This window comes from Nomascus leucogenys, chromosome 22a (genome assembly GCF_006542625.1).
Source record: "Nomascus leucogenys isolate Asia chromosome 22a, Asia_NLE_v1, whole genome shotgun sequence".
Lineage (NCBI taxonomy): Eukaryota > Metazoa > Chordata > Mammalia > Primates > Hylobatidae > Nomascus > Nomascus leucogenys.
In genome coordinates this window covers 36,817,062-36,832,527 of record NC_044402.1, presented here as the reverse complement: position 1 = coordinate 36,832,527, position 15,466 = coordinate 36,817,062, and the positions used below count along the sequence as shown (strand labels likewise).

Sequence of the window (15,466 nt, the reverse complement as noted above, 5' to 3'; positions counted from 1 at the left end):
TTTGCAGCACTGTAAAAACTGATGACTAAATTCCAGTTGTTATTCCAAACATGGAAATCTTCCAATTCTATCTGTGGCAAAATGAAGTGAACTGACCCTTTAACAAAACTTCATAGATTTACAAGATGACAAACCTTCACTTAACATATTGAAAAAGAAGAAAAGCCCAGGACTGTAAATAGTGATGAGCTATATTTATTTGTCATTAGCAGACACATAAGGACTACAATTAGCCATTGCCTATATCCTACTTAAAGTCCGCAAAACAACCATTCTCCTACCAAATAATCCACCCAAACTGTGGGGTGTATTCCAAGTCTTCAATAACTGCCAGGAAATAACTCAGTGTGGTGGACTGGCAAATCTAACTAATCCTAGTGCATTTCTTTAGCACTTCTTAGTCTACCGTGATCTCGTTTTAAGCTCATTAATTAAAGGACCTTAAGAAGAATTTTGCCATTACTAAAAAGCTTAGGAGTCATTTATATTAAATACGCTTAAAAGTGACAAAACATAATGTTCCTTTCCCAAAATAATCACAACTTTTAAAACGGAGAGGGGGTGGAAGAACCAGGAAAAATAAAATGAAATGTTTTAGAAAATAAAGCCAACTCCACAAACTTTAATTTCCGTCAACTTGATCACGTCTTATACAGGAGACACCCCGGCAAATCCAGCTTTCTTAATGTGAATGAATGTTCCAAATGTTGCGGTGTGCCACTCAAAAGACCCCCATCCGTCTACAATGCATATGCTGGAGATAAATTCACCTCTGCTTCGATGCATTGGGTGCATTGTTAAGATGACTCCAGTGCAAATGAAGAAGCGATATCGGTCCCGTTAAAACTCATCTTCCAAGGAAGCGCAGGATGTTAACTAACAAGTCACCTTTCCAGACACCCCCGCCCTCGTATGCACCCCCCTGAAGACAAATCAATGAAATATTTGCACCGACAATCTAAGTGCGGTAAGGGCATGCACTCATCAAGATTTTGCATACTACTTGTGGCCCAAAGCAAGAGGATGGAGAGAGGAAAAACTCTCCGGCGCCCCAATCATTCGCAATCCGCTACCCAAGTGCCATTTATTTATTTATTTTCTCAGACTGTTAAACGCAGCGCGCATCTTCGGGCGGCCATCACCTCACTCCAGGGTCATCCTCCTCCTCCTCCTCCTGAATGGACCTTCTTGCCCAGGTCTAGGATATTTACATGGTCAACCTCTGGACCGATTAAATGCAAAGATAGGTCTATTCCGAAAAACTGGTCGCCATTTTGATGAATGATAAACACAGAAATGGAAATGTGTCGGGGACAGCTAGGCGCGGGGCAGGTGCAGGGGAGGGGGCGCGGGGCAGGGGCGCAGGAGCCGCCGGGTTCGGGCAGGAGGTGTCCGGGCCGCGGGAGGGAGGGAGGGAGGGAGGGAGAACGGCGAGAGGGAGGGAGGCAGGGGGCGGGCGGCGGGGGATGGGGCCAGCGGGGAGGTGGAAGCGATACCCACCGCCCGTATTGGTCCTCTTGGTGCTGCCGGCTTCAGGGGGGGCTTCCAGCGGCCTTTTCCGCGAGTCCGGCGGGTCCAGGTCTATGGGAACCCCAGTGTGGGTCCCGTTCTGCTGGATGGGAGCTGCCGCCATCATGTTTGCAGTTCCTGCCGCTGCTACCGGGAGAAGGTTCTCCCTTTTGTTTTGGCTTTTTCTTTTCTTTTTTCTTTTTTTTTTTTTTTTTTTTTTTTTTTTGCGTTTGGGGTTTCTTAAGGTTTTTTTTTTTTAATCGGATCAATATAAATCTCTTTAGGAAAAAAAGCAATGTTGCTGGTTTGTTCTCACTGGGGAGGGGGCAGGGCTGAGGAGCAGCTGCAGTGCAGTGTCAGAAAGGAGACAGGGGAATGGAGGGGGTGTGAGAGACGGAGGGTGAAAGAAGAAGAAGAAAGGAGACAGGGGGAGAGAGTGGAGAAGGGAGAGGGGCGAGTGAATGAGCGGGAGGAGGGGACCGGGGAGGACGGGCAGAGGGAGTGGGAGAGCGCGAGGGCTGGCGGGGCGCGGGGAGAAGCCGAGGAGGAGGGGAGAGTGAGGGAAAGAGTGAATGAGCAGGAGGAGGGGAAGGAGGTGGATGCCGAGAGAGGAGCGAGCGGCAGAAGAGGGCAGGAGCCGAGAAAGAGCGCGGCGGTCCCCGCGCCGCGCTAGCGTTGCGCTCGCTCCCGCTGCTGGTGCTGCCGCCGCCGCCGCTGCCGGAGCGGTTCTGCCGTTGCCTGGGCTGCTCGGCGCTGCTGCTGCTGCCGCCCGGTCTCGCTCATTATTTCTCCCGCTTGTTGGGGGGGGGCTGGCGGGGAGGGAGGGGGGTGGCTGTGAGGGGAGGGTAGAGAGGGGTTGAGTTCGTAGACTCCCACACACTTCGCGCTCGGGTCCCTGCCTCTCAGCAGCGCCGCCGCCTCCCAGCGCCGATGCTTCAGCCGGCGGGGCGGCTGGGGGCTGAGGGGGAACACCGCGGGCGGGGACGAGGGAGCGTGTGTGCGCGGGCGTGTGCGCGCGCGAGGGGAGCGCGTGCGCGGTGAGGACGCGCGCCGGCGGTTGGGGCGGGGGCGGGGGCCGGGGCGCTCCTGTGGGAAGGGAGGGGTGAAAGGTCGCCGGTCCCCGGCAACACGGCTCAGGCAAGCGTAAGCGGCTTGTCGCAGAAACCAAGGGGTCCACGAAACGCGCTAGGCTAGAAGGCGGGAAGGAGAGATTACTGACAGCCGTGCCAGCCAATAAAATGGAAATGTGAGAAAGGTTCTTCGGGCCCCTTCCCAATCAGGAAACTTGGGTGGTGAGGGGCAGCGAAGGGGCGGGGTGGGATCTTGGTCCAGCTGGTACTGGAGCGGCGACAATTTTGGCTAGTCTAAGAAGGGCATTCGAGTGACCGTTGACAACGGGTGGGACAGCGTCAGAGCTGGAGGGAGAGCCAGCACTGTATGCTTCCAGGACTTCTTGCTAGGTGCATTAGTTTTTATTTTTAAGAGTTGGGTAAAAGACATTAATTAGTTAGCATCTCACTCATCGGCGATTTTCTACGGGATGATTTCATCCAAAGAGGATTTCTTAATCGCTCTGTGTGACACCGTTAGGGGACTTAGAGTGTCACTCGCCGCCTTAAATCCTTTCGGGAGCAAGCCAGGATATAAATAAATAAAGCTAGGTGTGGGTCTTCCCTTCACAAGGCGCTGGTAGGCAGACTAAAGACAGGCAACAGCTGAGTGTGCACACAGAACTAAATATTGAACGAAATACGAGTGTCGGAATAAAATTCATTGCCATGTGCACGGCTTATAATTATACAGATCTTGGACATACCACGGACCTGAACGTCAACCTTACAACACCGGATAAAACATCTAATGTAGCTGGAACAGGCTCTGAAAGGACGTTAGGCATTATCTAAATCAAGTCCCTCATTTTACAGATGAGTAAACTGACTCAGTGAAGTATTTTGCTCAAGGTCGTTCATCAAGTTAGTAGTTTAATTAACTCAGTGTTCTAGGAAGCAGGGTAGTAGAAAAGCATGGGCTTCGGAGTCTGAAATCTTTCCTGGTTTCTCGTCCTTGTAGGCTGTTTTACAAGTGTATCTTGGGCAAATGCCTTAACGTGTTGCCATTTATTAAGGGATTACCACGTGGCAAACAATCCACTTTGCATGCTGTGTCAATTACATGCAGTATGTCGTGTAGTTATTACTGTCCCCATTTTATGAGGTAGTTTAGGTTTAAAGATATTAGAAATTTACCCAAAGTTACGCAGTTATAAACATTGTAGTAATTTCAAACTCAGGTCTTCGTGACTGCAAAGGCTGCCGTCTTAAGTATTGCAATACATTAGAGCTCCGGATTCCCTCCCACTCAAAACAGGGACTGAGACTCCGACCAATTTCCGCCATTCTTGGGAGTCAAACGAGAGAGACTGTGGCAATGTATTCTAAGCTGTAAAAAGGTATAAACATATTCACTAGATTTGTAGAATGAAGATATTCCTTCCCTATACTTTCCACTACAACAATTCAACCAAAAAGATGGCTTTCATACTAAGCTAGCATATGAAGGAACTTCACTGTAATTATGATATTCTAACCAAGGATATATGCATATCTAGGCAATAACCAAAGTGAATAGAATAAAATTTAATTCCTGGTAGATTAAATAGGCAATAGCAAGGAATACTAACCCTCCTCATAGCGTTCTTGTTGGAAGAATCATCTAGGAGGCATTGGGATTTCTGGTGCTTTTTAAGCAATGAGAGATATCAGTCCACTGAATGAGGAAGAGAATAACGTTAGCTTGGGACTAAAAGTTCATCTGGACTACGGAAAACACGTTTGCCTCAATCAGTGAAGAAGGTATGCTGAGAGCTGAAAGAAAAGGAAAGCAGGTAAGTTAGTGCATATTGGAAAAAGTCTATTAACCAAAGTCCAAAATTTTGATCTGATGTGTAATGTAATAGGAAACCACCATATAGCCTTCATGACCAAAATAAAGAGGAATTAAACATACAATTCGGTACAAATGGAGCTGTGATGAGGAAAAAGGGTTTGGAATAAGTATGTGGTATTCAAGATAGTAAACGGCTGATGCCAGACATTGTACAAAGTGTTCAATGTACAAAGTTATGTAAGGACGTTTTTAAATGAAAAATTACAGAAGGGCTGGTATTTGGCACTAGATTGTTTGAAAACAGTAAACGACAGTGGACAAAGATATTTGAAGGACAGATAATTCAAACATATTACATTAAAGCTTGAGCAAAGTATTCAGTAGAATGTAATTTTGAATTGGAGAAAGACTGATATTAGAATTGGAAAACCTTAGTTTAACAAATTTCTAAAAATAAAATATATATAACATAGTTTAGAAAATATTTGGCATTGCCATTCATCAGTTAAGTTGAAAAAGAGCTTGTAAGTTAAATTGCTTTACAGATACATGCTATTAAATAAAAGTCACACTGTATTCTTATAGTATTTATTTGACCCTTCTCCGATTTCTTTCTTCAGACTTAATATTTAAATACTATTATACCTATCACTCCATGGGGCCCAGAGATGGTAGATATAATTTTTAATGTGGATGGGATGCTGAATGGTAACTTAGGTATGATATGCCAGGAATCACAGAGACTATCCCAAGACCTAGTCAGACATCAAAGTGTCAGTCAGCTACGAACTATTAAAAATTTGGACAATGAAGATTATCAGAGAATACATTCTAATTAAGCTTCCATTTTTTAGTATATTTTGTCGTTTTTTAAAAAAATATTATACTTCTACATCATTCTTATTGCATATCCCTATAATTCTGATTAAATGGACATAACAAACATTTTACCCTTTGTTTTCTGCATTTTGTACCAGCTAATAAAACTGAATAAAAATGATTAGTAGATCTCAGTTTATTAATATTTGGTATGACATACCTTTTATGCTACAAATAAACTGTTAGAATATACTTTTTAAAAATACAATAGAAGCATTTGACCTTTTACTTCTCCAAAAAGAAATATAATTTTATTTTTTATTAACAAAGCAATTCAGCTCTACTAATTTAATAATATTTATAACACCTTAAGACACCATAGAACTTGTGTTAGTTATAAATATAAGCAACTATGATAGAAAATGATATTAATATGAAGAACACATTCCCCGGTCTTTATTGTCTTTTACTGAGAGAGTTTTATTCCTGTTTCAGGCTAAGTAACATAGACATAAGATTTTCTGTTTTCAGTAACAATGATTGGCTTTCAAGTCAAAGGACAGATAGTTGATATCCACAGATATCCCTAAACTCACTTTGTCTCCATTCTCTTGCTTTTCCTACAATCGATCCTGTTACTCAAAACATAATACAAAACATAAATACTCTCACTACTTGAATGTCTCTTGAATGATTTGGGAAAACATTTTCTGAATTTGTGTCTCACCAGAAGCAGACCCTGATTTAAAGATTCAAGTGCAAGTAGTGTATTTTGGAAATAATTTCAGGAAGCACAGTAGGACATGGGAAGTGAGGCAGGGAAGGGAAGGAAAGCAAAAAAAAAAAAAAAAAAAAAAAAAAAGTGTAAATTGCCAAGCAAGTTGTCATTGTTTTTAATCTCACTGTGATTTTCTTGGAGCCAGTTTAAAACACTAGCCCTAGAACTATCCCACAGGAAGTGTGAGAAAGCTGAGGTATATATATACTAGCTCCCTTCAGCCATTGGTCGAGATCTATTCCTAGTGGCATTAACTCAATTCATGCTGGCCAGTCTTCAACTGCCAGCACTGCATCTTTTTCTGAGCACTTTCTCTGGCCACTGGAGTCTGCGTTGCCCTTACACAGGCTGGAAATGCTGGGGCATTAATACCTCCTGGTGTCAGAACATCCCCATGTTGATGGAAAATCAGGCCAGTGAGCACTAAAATGATAGAGCACAGACATATGATTGAGGCTCTACCAGTTCGTTACAAGTATCAACCTAAATTTAGGGAAAAAGAAAATGAGAAGACTGTTAATACAAGGTATTGTTGGGAATCAAATAGTAAGGATAATGAAATAATTTGGAAAGCTTAAAGTACTAAAAAAAGAAGGCTTTATAATTTCTATAATTCAAATACTGTAACCAAGCACTGAGTGTAAAAAGCCTGAATAATTTGTTTTCTCTGGGCTCTTCGCAAACAAATTTTTAGTTTTTTAAGATATAAGTCATGAAGAATCAATGTATGTATTCTGATTTTGTTGTTGTTATTGTTGTTGTTGTTGTTGCTGTTCGATGTAGCACAAAGAAAATAGGAGCAAATATATACCAAAAGATACATGACCTATCCCAATCTTTTATAACAAGTTCTATAAATAGACATATTGATTAGAAATACTTTTCTAAGCTTTCACTAATAGAAAAATTATTTATTGAACTTTACCTTGTCAAAAATTAAACAGTTTTCATGTTTCTCTACTTAATAATAATAATAAATTCACTATTGGTGGATATGTTTATAAAAGTATGAAAGCTCACACTAATTTATATAGAGACATAAATGTGTTCTATACTATTTCAAAGTCCCCAAATCTTAATATTCCATTTGTAAATATGTCATCCTAATAGATATGTTAGGATTAGAAAGAATACTAAATTCTTTGGCACTGAATATGCTTCCTTGGTTTCTAATGGATCATTAATTTTTCTAGCACTTTTTCTAAATATTATGAAATGTGTCATTTCATACTTTACACACTTGACTTAAAGGCAATAAATCTGAACTAAGACTACACAGTGCAATAAAAAAGAACTTCATAATAATTGTATAATGGTTATGTAAACATTAGGGGAAGCTGGGTGAAGGGTACAGGAGAACTTCTACTATATTTGCAACTCCTCTTTAAGTCTAAAATTATTTCAAAATAGTTAAAAAAGGAACCTTGAATTGATGATCTGGTTCTGACTCTTCCACGCACTAACTTTGTGACTTACAGTAGCTTAATTTCTTGGAATTTTAATTTTCCCATCCATATAATAGGAGACTTGATAGATGCTCTGTAAGTTCCTTTTTCTTGAAAAAAAATAGTATATTTTCTACCATTTGTAGAATCTGACAAAGAATATTATCAAAATCAATGTACATAATATGTACCTTACTATGTATTTTTAAATGAGTTAGCCGTACACATTTTGAAGATGTACCATTAGGCACCATGAAAAATAAATACAAAGGAAAACAAGATTAATGTAAAGAATATATTCAATATACTTACTGTCTGTATTTTTGCATTTTAAAAACAATAATACTTATTAAAATCTACAGTTGAAAATACATTTTCTTGGAACCACAGTTCAAAATGTGATAGTTGAATCTTTTAAAACATTCAGATGTGAAAAATTCCTGGAGTAAAACAATGAAAGATAAAGATGTTAAGATATAAAAGGAGAAGAAAAACGATCTAAAAAAGAACTACAAAAGTAGACTAAAAGCAATAATTGACTAGTATTTATATGTTTTGTCAACCAAGTTTAAATCACTTGGACTGTATACCATATATACTGTATTCTGATAAAGCCTAGGTTGACTCCAAGTCCAATTGCCCCCAAATGGTCCTGGCTTATGCCAGATGTCCCAGAACAATTGTTAATACCCTCAAAATTGTCCTAACTTAGATTATTATATGGTCACCCTAAAAATACTCAAGAGATGCGACTTTTTGTTGTAGACCTTTCCATTTTAACCATAAGATCTTGTGGATTCATAAGATTACTTGACGTTGCAATTCCTCTCTGTGTAAATAATAGAAATATTTATCATAGTTCACTCTTATGCCATCATTGTGGTGTAATAAATTAGTACATTGTCACATATTCTACCTTTTGTGATGTTCTTAGCTAGAGCTAAGGCCAGAGATCAAAAATAGACATACGAATTGGTATATAATTTTTTAAATGTATCTTTTCACATTTAAATATGGAAACAATCATTTTGATAGGATAGCTCCTTCATTAAAAAATACTGTATATAGGAAGATGAAGTGAATTGAAGAAATAATAAATGAGGTGTTATAAATATAATGAAATACAGCTTCAAATGATAAATAGTAAACACGCAGATGGCATCAGGGAATAGTTTGCATTATGGATTATTCAGATTTCTTATCTGTTTACTTCCTACTACTCAAATAAGCAATAGTATTTCTTGACTTCTGGATAAGCTTTTAATGCCTCTGGTGAAGGCTCCTTTCTAATGTAGTTTGCTATTTCCAGTGTTTATTACAGGTCAAATAATAAAAAGTTATAACAAGATTATTTGTGTTTATAAGTACAATAACAAATTGGCATCCTTGTATATTAAAAAAATACATTACCATAAACCATTTGGATGTGAAAAACATTACCATAATCATTCCTAGATTTTGCCTTAATATTTAATCTTTTGGTTTCCCTATGTAGTCATAACCATGCTAAGTCATGAGTGTGTAATTTACATGATATAATTCTAAATTATTGTATCCATGTATCATTTCATATAATTGAGAGCAAATTGAACTTACTTATTAAAAAATACCATTTACATGTGGATGTATATGTGCATATATATATACAGAGATTGTGTGTGTGTGTGTGTGTGTTTATTTGTATGATAGAATGAGGGAGACAAAAAGAAACTGAGTAGAGCTGTTCTAATTCTGTAGTAGTGGTAGAAAAAATAGTAAAAAAAAAATAGTTTTTTTTTTCGTTTTACCTTCTCATTATAGAAAATGTGGAACATATTCAAAAAGAGATAAAATAGTGTAATGAATCCCAGATACTATATACCCACATTCAAAACTATCAACTGACCAATCTTGTTCCCTTTGTAACCCTTACCTTAGGATATTTTGAAGCAAATTCTGTCACATCATTTTTCTTCAAAAGTATTATAGACTTTTTTTAAAAAACTAAAATACTATTATTAGATTGAAAATAATTAGCAAAACTCCTTAATATCACCAAATATCTGATCTGTATTTAAATTTCTTTGATGGTCTTATAAAGTTATTTTACATTTTGTTCAAACCTCTCCCCTAATAAAATACATGCATTGCAACTGCCTGGTATGTCTCAAATTTTTTAGGTATACATCAGTCAACTTTCCAGTGGAGAAACCAGAGAAATAAAACCAATAAATATATACACGTTTTTAATTTTTATTGTTTAATATAGATAAATAGTAACAGAGTAATAGTAAGGGAACTGGACTACACAATTGTGGGCACTGACTAAGCAAGCTTAGTGTCAGGAAGGTAGAGGGGGAATGGAGAGCAACTGCAGGCTCAAATATGCTTTGAGTCTCCGGCTTTCAGGAGGAACTAGTCACTTTGGTAACTAACCTCTTAAATACCTCCTTCCAGATACTTAAGAAAACTTTCAGAGTTTGTCCAGAATTTGTCTGAGGAGCTGATATGGTTAGCCTTTGTGTCTCCACCAAAATCTCATGTTGAATTGTAATTCCCACAATCTCAGAATCCCCGTGTGTCAAGGAAGAGACCAGGTGGAGGCAATTGAATAATGAGGGCTGTTTCTCCCATGCCATTCTTGTGACTGTGAGTTCTCACGAGATCTGATGGTTTTATAAGGGGCTCTTCTAGCCTTCACTCAGCACTTCTCCTTCCTGCTGCCTTGTAAAGAAGGTGCTTTGCTTCCCCTTCACCTTCCACCATGATTGTAAGTTTTTTGAGGCCTCCCAAACTATGCTGAACTGTGAGTCAACTAAACCTTTTTTCTTTATAAATTACCCAGTATCGGAAAATTCAGTATAGCAGTATGAAAACGAACTAATACAGGAGCCATGACTTTATTTTGATAATTCTAGTCAAATTATCAAAATTTGTATAGTCACTAGACCTAGAATTTTCTACTTATAAAGGTCAAGTCAGAATTTAATATGCTTCCTATCTGAGGAACATTAAACATATAGTTTTCATGTGAAAAGTTAAGTTTGGGTCTTTTCTTTTTTTTTTTGAGACGGAGTCTTTCTCTGTCCCCCAGGCTGGAGTGCAGTGGCGCGATCTCGGCTCACTGCAAGCTCCGCCTCCCGGGTTCACGCCATTCTCCTGCCTCAGCCTCCCGAGTAGCTGGGACTACAGGCGCCCGCCAACACGCCCGGCTAATTTTTTGTATTTTTAGTAGAGACGGGTTTTCACCGTGTTAGCCAGGATGGTCTCGATCTCCTGACCTCGTGATCCGCCCGCCTCGGCCTCCCAAAGTGCTGGGATTACAGGCTTGAGCCACTGCGCCCGGCCGGGTCTTTTCTATACCTTCCAAGAATCTACTTAATATGTTCAGTAAATCCTCCACCTTCTTGAGCTCATGGAAGACAGTTACAAAAATTATTATCATTATTTATTGAATCTGCCGTGTGTCATTTCTGGTATCATTTTGGCTATCTGCTTTTTCTCTTTAACATGGATCAAATTGTCCTGCTTTTCTGCATGTAATTTTTTATGAGATACCGGTTGTTATGAATTTTATCTTGTTAGATGCTGGATGTTTTTGTGTTCCTATAAATATTCTTGAGCTTTCTCAAGGGATGTGGTTCTTTAGAAAGTGGAATTTTGGGGTCTTCTAAGCTTTATTAGGTGGGACCAGATCACCATTTAGTAATGGGCTAATTTTGCTGTGTAACTGAGGGAATATCCTCTGAGTACTACAGCTGATGCATAATGAATTGTGAGGTTTTCAACGCTGTGGGTGGTGGGAACAAGAACAATTCCCAGATATGTGTGAGCAGCAGGTGCTGTTAACCTCTAATCCTTAGTTTTCTCCAGTGCATGTGCTGATTAGTACTTAGCTGAAGACTCAAAGGGACTTTTTCACATTTCCAAAGTTTTATTTCTGTGGAGCTCTTTTCTCTCAGTACATTGCCACCCTGTGTATTCTAGCCATCCTCTTTGGTAGTTCCCTAAAAAGTTAAACATAGAATTCCCATATGACTCAGCAATTCCACTCCTAGATATACACACGAAAAAATTAAAAGCAGATTTTCAAACAAATACTTTAACATAAATTCATATAACAGCATTACAATAGCCCAAAAGTGGAAACAACCAAAATCTTCATCAACTAATGAGGGAATAAGCAAAATGTGATAGTCATCCAATGCAAAATCATTGAACCATAAAGAGGACTTAAGAACTTACGCATGCTACAACATGAATGAACCTCAAAAATATTCTGTTAAGTGAAAGAAGTCAGATTCAAAAGGTCACATAATACATGATTCCACTAACATGAAACGTACAGAATAGATAAATCCATAAAGACAGAAAGACTGTTTCTAGAGGCTTGGGGAAATGGCAAATGGGAAATGACTACTTAATGGATTTGAGTCTTCTTTTTGGAATGATGCACATGCCTTAGAACTAGACACAGGTTATAGTTACACAGCATTGTGAATGTAAAAAGTACCCATGAATTGTGGTATACCATAAAAAGGTTAATGGCTAATTTTGTGTTATCTGAATTTTACCTCAGTAAAAAAAAATGTAACTCCCCCGATGCTCTGCACCATCTTTCCAGAATCCTCTAATTATTTATTCTCTACAAAGAGATTATACTGTGATACAAGTATTTAGCACAAGCCCCATGTTTATAAAGGTTACACCCAATGTAAAACACATAATTTATGGAAGAAAATATTAATAATTTTCCTTAAATAATATTTTGACAAGAATTAAAAGCTAAACAGAAGCACTTTGTGTGTGTATGTGTGTGTAGTATTCTTTCTTCTATCATTGTAGAATGGCCAGATAAATACAATAAATATGTTTTCATTGAACATAAAGTATGTATCCTCGTGATGCATTAATAATGCATTTGTGGAAATTCTTGAAAGATTATTTCTTCACTCATTTCATATTTGAATAAGAAGGATGAATTAGGGAGGTGTCAGAAAGATAAAAATGAGAAGCAGTATTATATACCATTACCATTTTGTAGAAAAGCTTTTGTAGCATGAGGTAGTAGAGTGTAGTGATTAAGTATACACCCTCAAATCAGATTACCTGGGTTTGTGTATTGTCCTCTTACCTACCATGTGACCTTGGACAAGCTGTCCACCCTTTGTGGCTCAGTTTATTCACCTGTAAAATCAGAATAATGTCACCTGCCTTTGCTACAGAAAATAAGTACTCTATCAAAATTTATACTTCCCCTTGCACAGTGTAATGTTGTTTTTGAAGGATGGCTATCTGGCCAGGCACTAAGTTTCTGAGCTTCCCATGCATTCAGGTATGACCACGTGACTATTTCTCACTAAGAGAATGAAAGTTGAATTGCTGTATACCACTAAAGGCTCATGGTTTTTAAGAAATTATTGTGCCTTCTTCATGATATTTTCCCCTTCCATCAATCAGCTGGAAGTAGTGAACAATAAGGCTACTAGTCCCTGAATCATAATATGAAAGAAAGCTGCCTATGACCAAAAATGCCTTCACTGGACTAGTATGTGAAGCAGGGAGGGGGGGTAACATGTACTATGTTAAGCTACTAAAATTTGGGGGGCTGTTTGGTATAGCAGTAGGCATAATCCTAATAGTATGTATTAGGGTTATGAAGATCAAATAGATTAATGTAATAGTGCTTGCTTATAACTGAGCTTGGCATATTTTAAATGTTTGCTAAATGTTAGCTATGATATTCTCATTTTGCTGTGACAAAATATGTATACCATAAAATTTGCCATTTTAACCACTTTTAAGTGTACAATTCAGTGGCATTATTATATTCACAATGTTACGCAATCTTCACCACTCTATATTTCCAGAACCTTTTATCACCTCAAATAAAAATCTCTGCCCTTTAAGTTATAACTCCTCATTCTCCCCCTTCATGCAGACAAATTTGCCAATTCTGGATATTTCATCCAAGTGGAATCATCCAATATTTGCAAATTTGTGCCTTGTTTATTTCAGTTAGCATGATGTTTGCAAGGTTCATCCATGTTGTAGCATATGTAAGAACTTCGTTTCTCATTATGGCTGAATAACATTCCATCATAGGTAATATCACATTTTGGTTTAACTATTTATATATGTTGATGAACACTTGAGTTGTTTCCACCTTTTAGCCATTGTGAATAGTATTACAGGGAACATTGGTATGCAAACATCTTTGTAAATGCCAATTTTCAATTTGGGGGGATATATACATACTCAGTGGAATTGCTGGATCATATGGTAATCCTATGTTTAACTTTTTGAAGAGCAAACTGTTTTACGCAGAAACGGCATCATTTTACATTCCTATCAACAATATACAAGAATTCCAATTTCTGTCTGTCCATCATTAACACTTCTTTTTGTTTTGTTTTTGTTTTTATAACTATACTAGTAGGTGTGTAGTGGGATCTCTATGGATTTTGATTTTCATTTCCTTAGTCACTAATGATGTTAAGCATTTTAAAATGTGTTTATGTGTTGATTGTCCATTTGTATATTTTCATTGAAAAATATCTATTCAAGTTATTTGCCCATTTTTAAATTGAGCTTTTGACTTTTTGTTGTTCAGATGTGAGTATTCTTTACATATTCTGAATACTAGTGCCCTGTTGGATATAGGATTTGCAAATACTTTCTCCCAATTTAAATATCTTTTCATTTTCTTGATGATGTCCTTTGATATATAAAAGTTATTAATTTTAATAAAGTCCAACTTATTTTTCTTTTTCTTTTTGTATCACATCTAAGATTCCATTGCCAAATTTAATGTCATGAAGACTTACCCCTGTATCTTTCTAAGAGTTTTATGATTTTAGATCTTATAGTTAGGTCGTTGATTTATTTTGAGTTAATTTTTGTATATGGTATGAGGCAGAGATCCAATTTCATTTATTTGCATGTGGAAATCCAGTTGTTCCAGTACAATGTTAACTATTCTTATGAGTTATGGAAGGTATCAGAGTCCAGTATACAGTAGTTATAACTTCCTAATGACTTGAATATTAGCATACTCTATTTCTTTTATTTTCCTTTTTTTTCTTCTTTCTTTGCTCTTTTAGCATACTCTATTTCTAAATGAAGATTTAGAAAAGGTTTTTGTTGGTACTAAGGGAGGAAGACAAAAAATGGAGAATAAAGATGAGGAAAGAGATGATAAGATTCTCTTTTATCTTGAAAAAGTCATATTAACGGTATGTTCCAGAGCCTCCAAAAATTCCTGGGCACTCATAGTAGGATTCTGATATATAGTTTTATATGCCCTCTTTATGCCCTATTCCCCAGAAGTCCTGCTACTCTACATAAGGGAAAAGCCTGGGATGACAAAGGATAAATATTTTAAGTGTTCCAGACTTTTCCATTCTACATTTTCACCTCTGTGCTCTATTAGCTCTTTCTAAAATGCAAAGCCAAAATGAAAGTTACTCCCACCATGCTAAACTACACAAGAACTAAAATTTCTCTTATGCCTTGCCTTTGGTCTAACAAAACATTTTGCCTCCTAAACTAAGGAAAGATAAGAATTTTAAAAATAGAACTTAGGTAGAAACTAACAAAAAATGGAAAGCATAGAAAAATTAAAGTTTAGTCTCTTCCCTGTATACTAACAACTAAAATGTATCCATGAATTGGCTTCGTTAATACATGTTTATGGAACACCAAGGCTTGCTTCCTATTTCTTACTTCAAATATGCCAAGGCAGCATGCTTATCCAAGTGTTGTTAGCTGGAGATAGACTTGGGATATCCCCACAACCTAGGTAATAAGTTTCTCAGTTTTATTTGCAGATTTATTTCCAGCTCTCCCTCCTCAATCCCAGTTTCAATCTATATAGTTTTCATACTTTAAACCAATTATGTGAGTCATAGACATGGTCCTATATTCCCTCAACTAATCCCAAAGATTGCATATTTTGTTAGCACAACCCTTCATCACACCCCGATCCTATGATCTCTTTTAACCTCTCACTTACTTAGCTCATCCTTTGTCTGAATTATTTTTACTAATT

At 37.7% G+C, this 15,466-nt stretch overlaps 1 protein-coding gene across 5 annotated transcripts in view; it reads right to left on the bottom strand.

Moving 5' to 3' along the window:
- NOVA1 (NOVA alternative splicing regulator 1) overlaps positions 1–2,485 on the bottom strand; it is a 151,702-nt gene extending 149,217 nt beyond the window's left edge. For all 5 annotated transcript variants that reach the window (XM_030804138.1, XM_030804139.1, XM_003260706.4 and 2 more), the window contains exon 1: positions 1,501–2,485. Coding sequence is in view for 3 of the 5 variants with exons in the window: in XM_003260706.4 (XP_003260754.1) it covers positions 1,501–1,636 (136 nt within the window). In the remaining 2 variants the exon portion in view is untranslated. The remainder of the gene's footprint in view (positions 1–1,500) is intronic.
- Between the last annotated feature and the right edge of the window lie 12,981 nt (positions 2,486–15,466).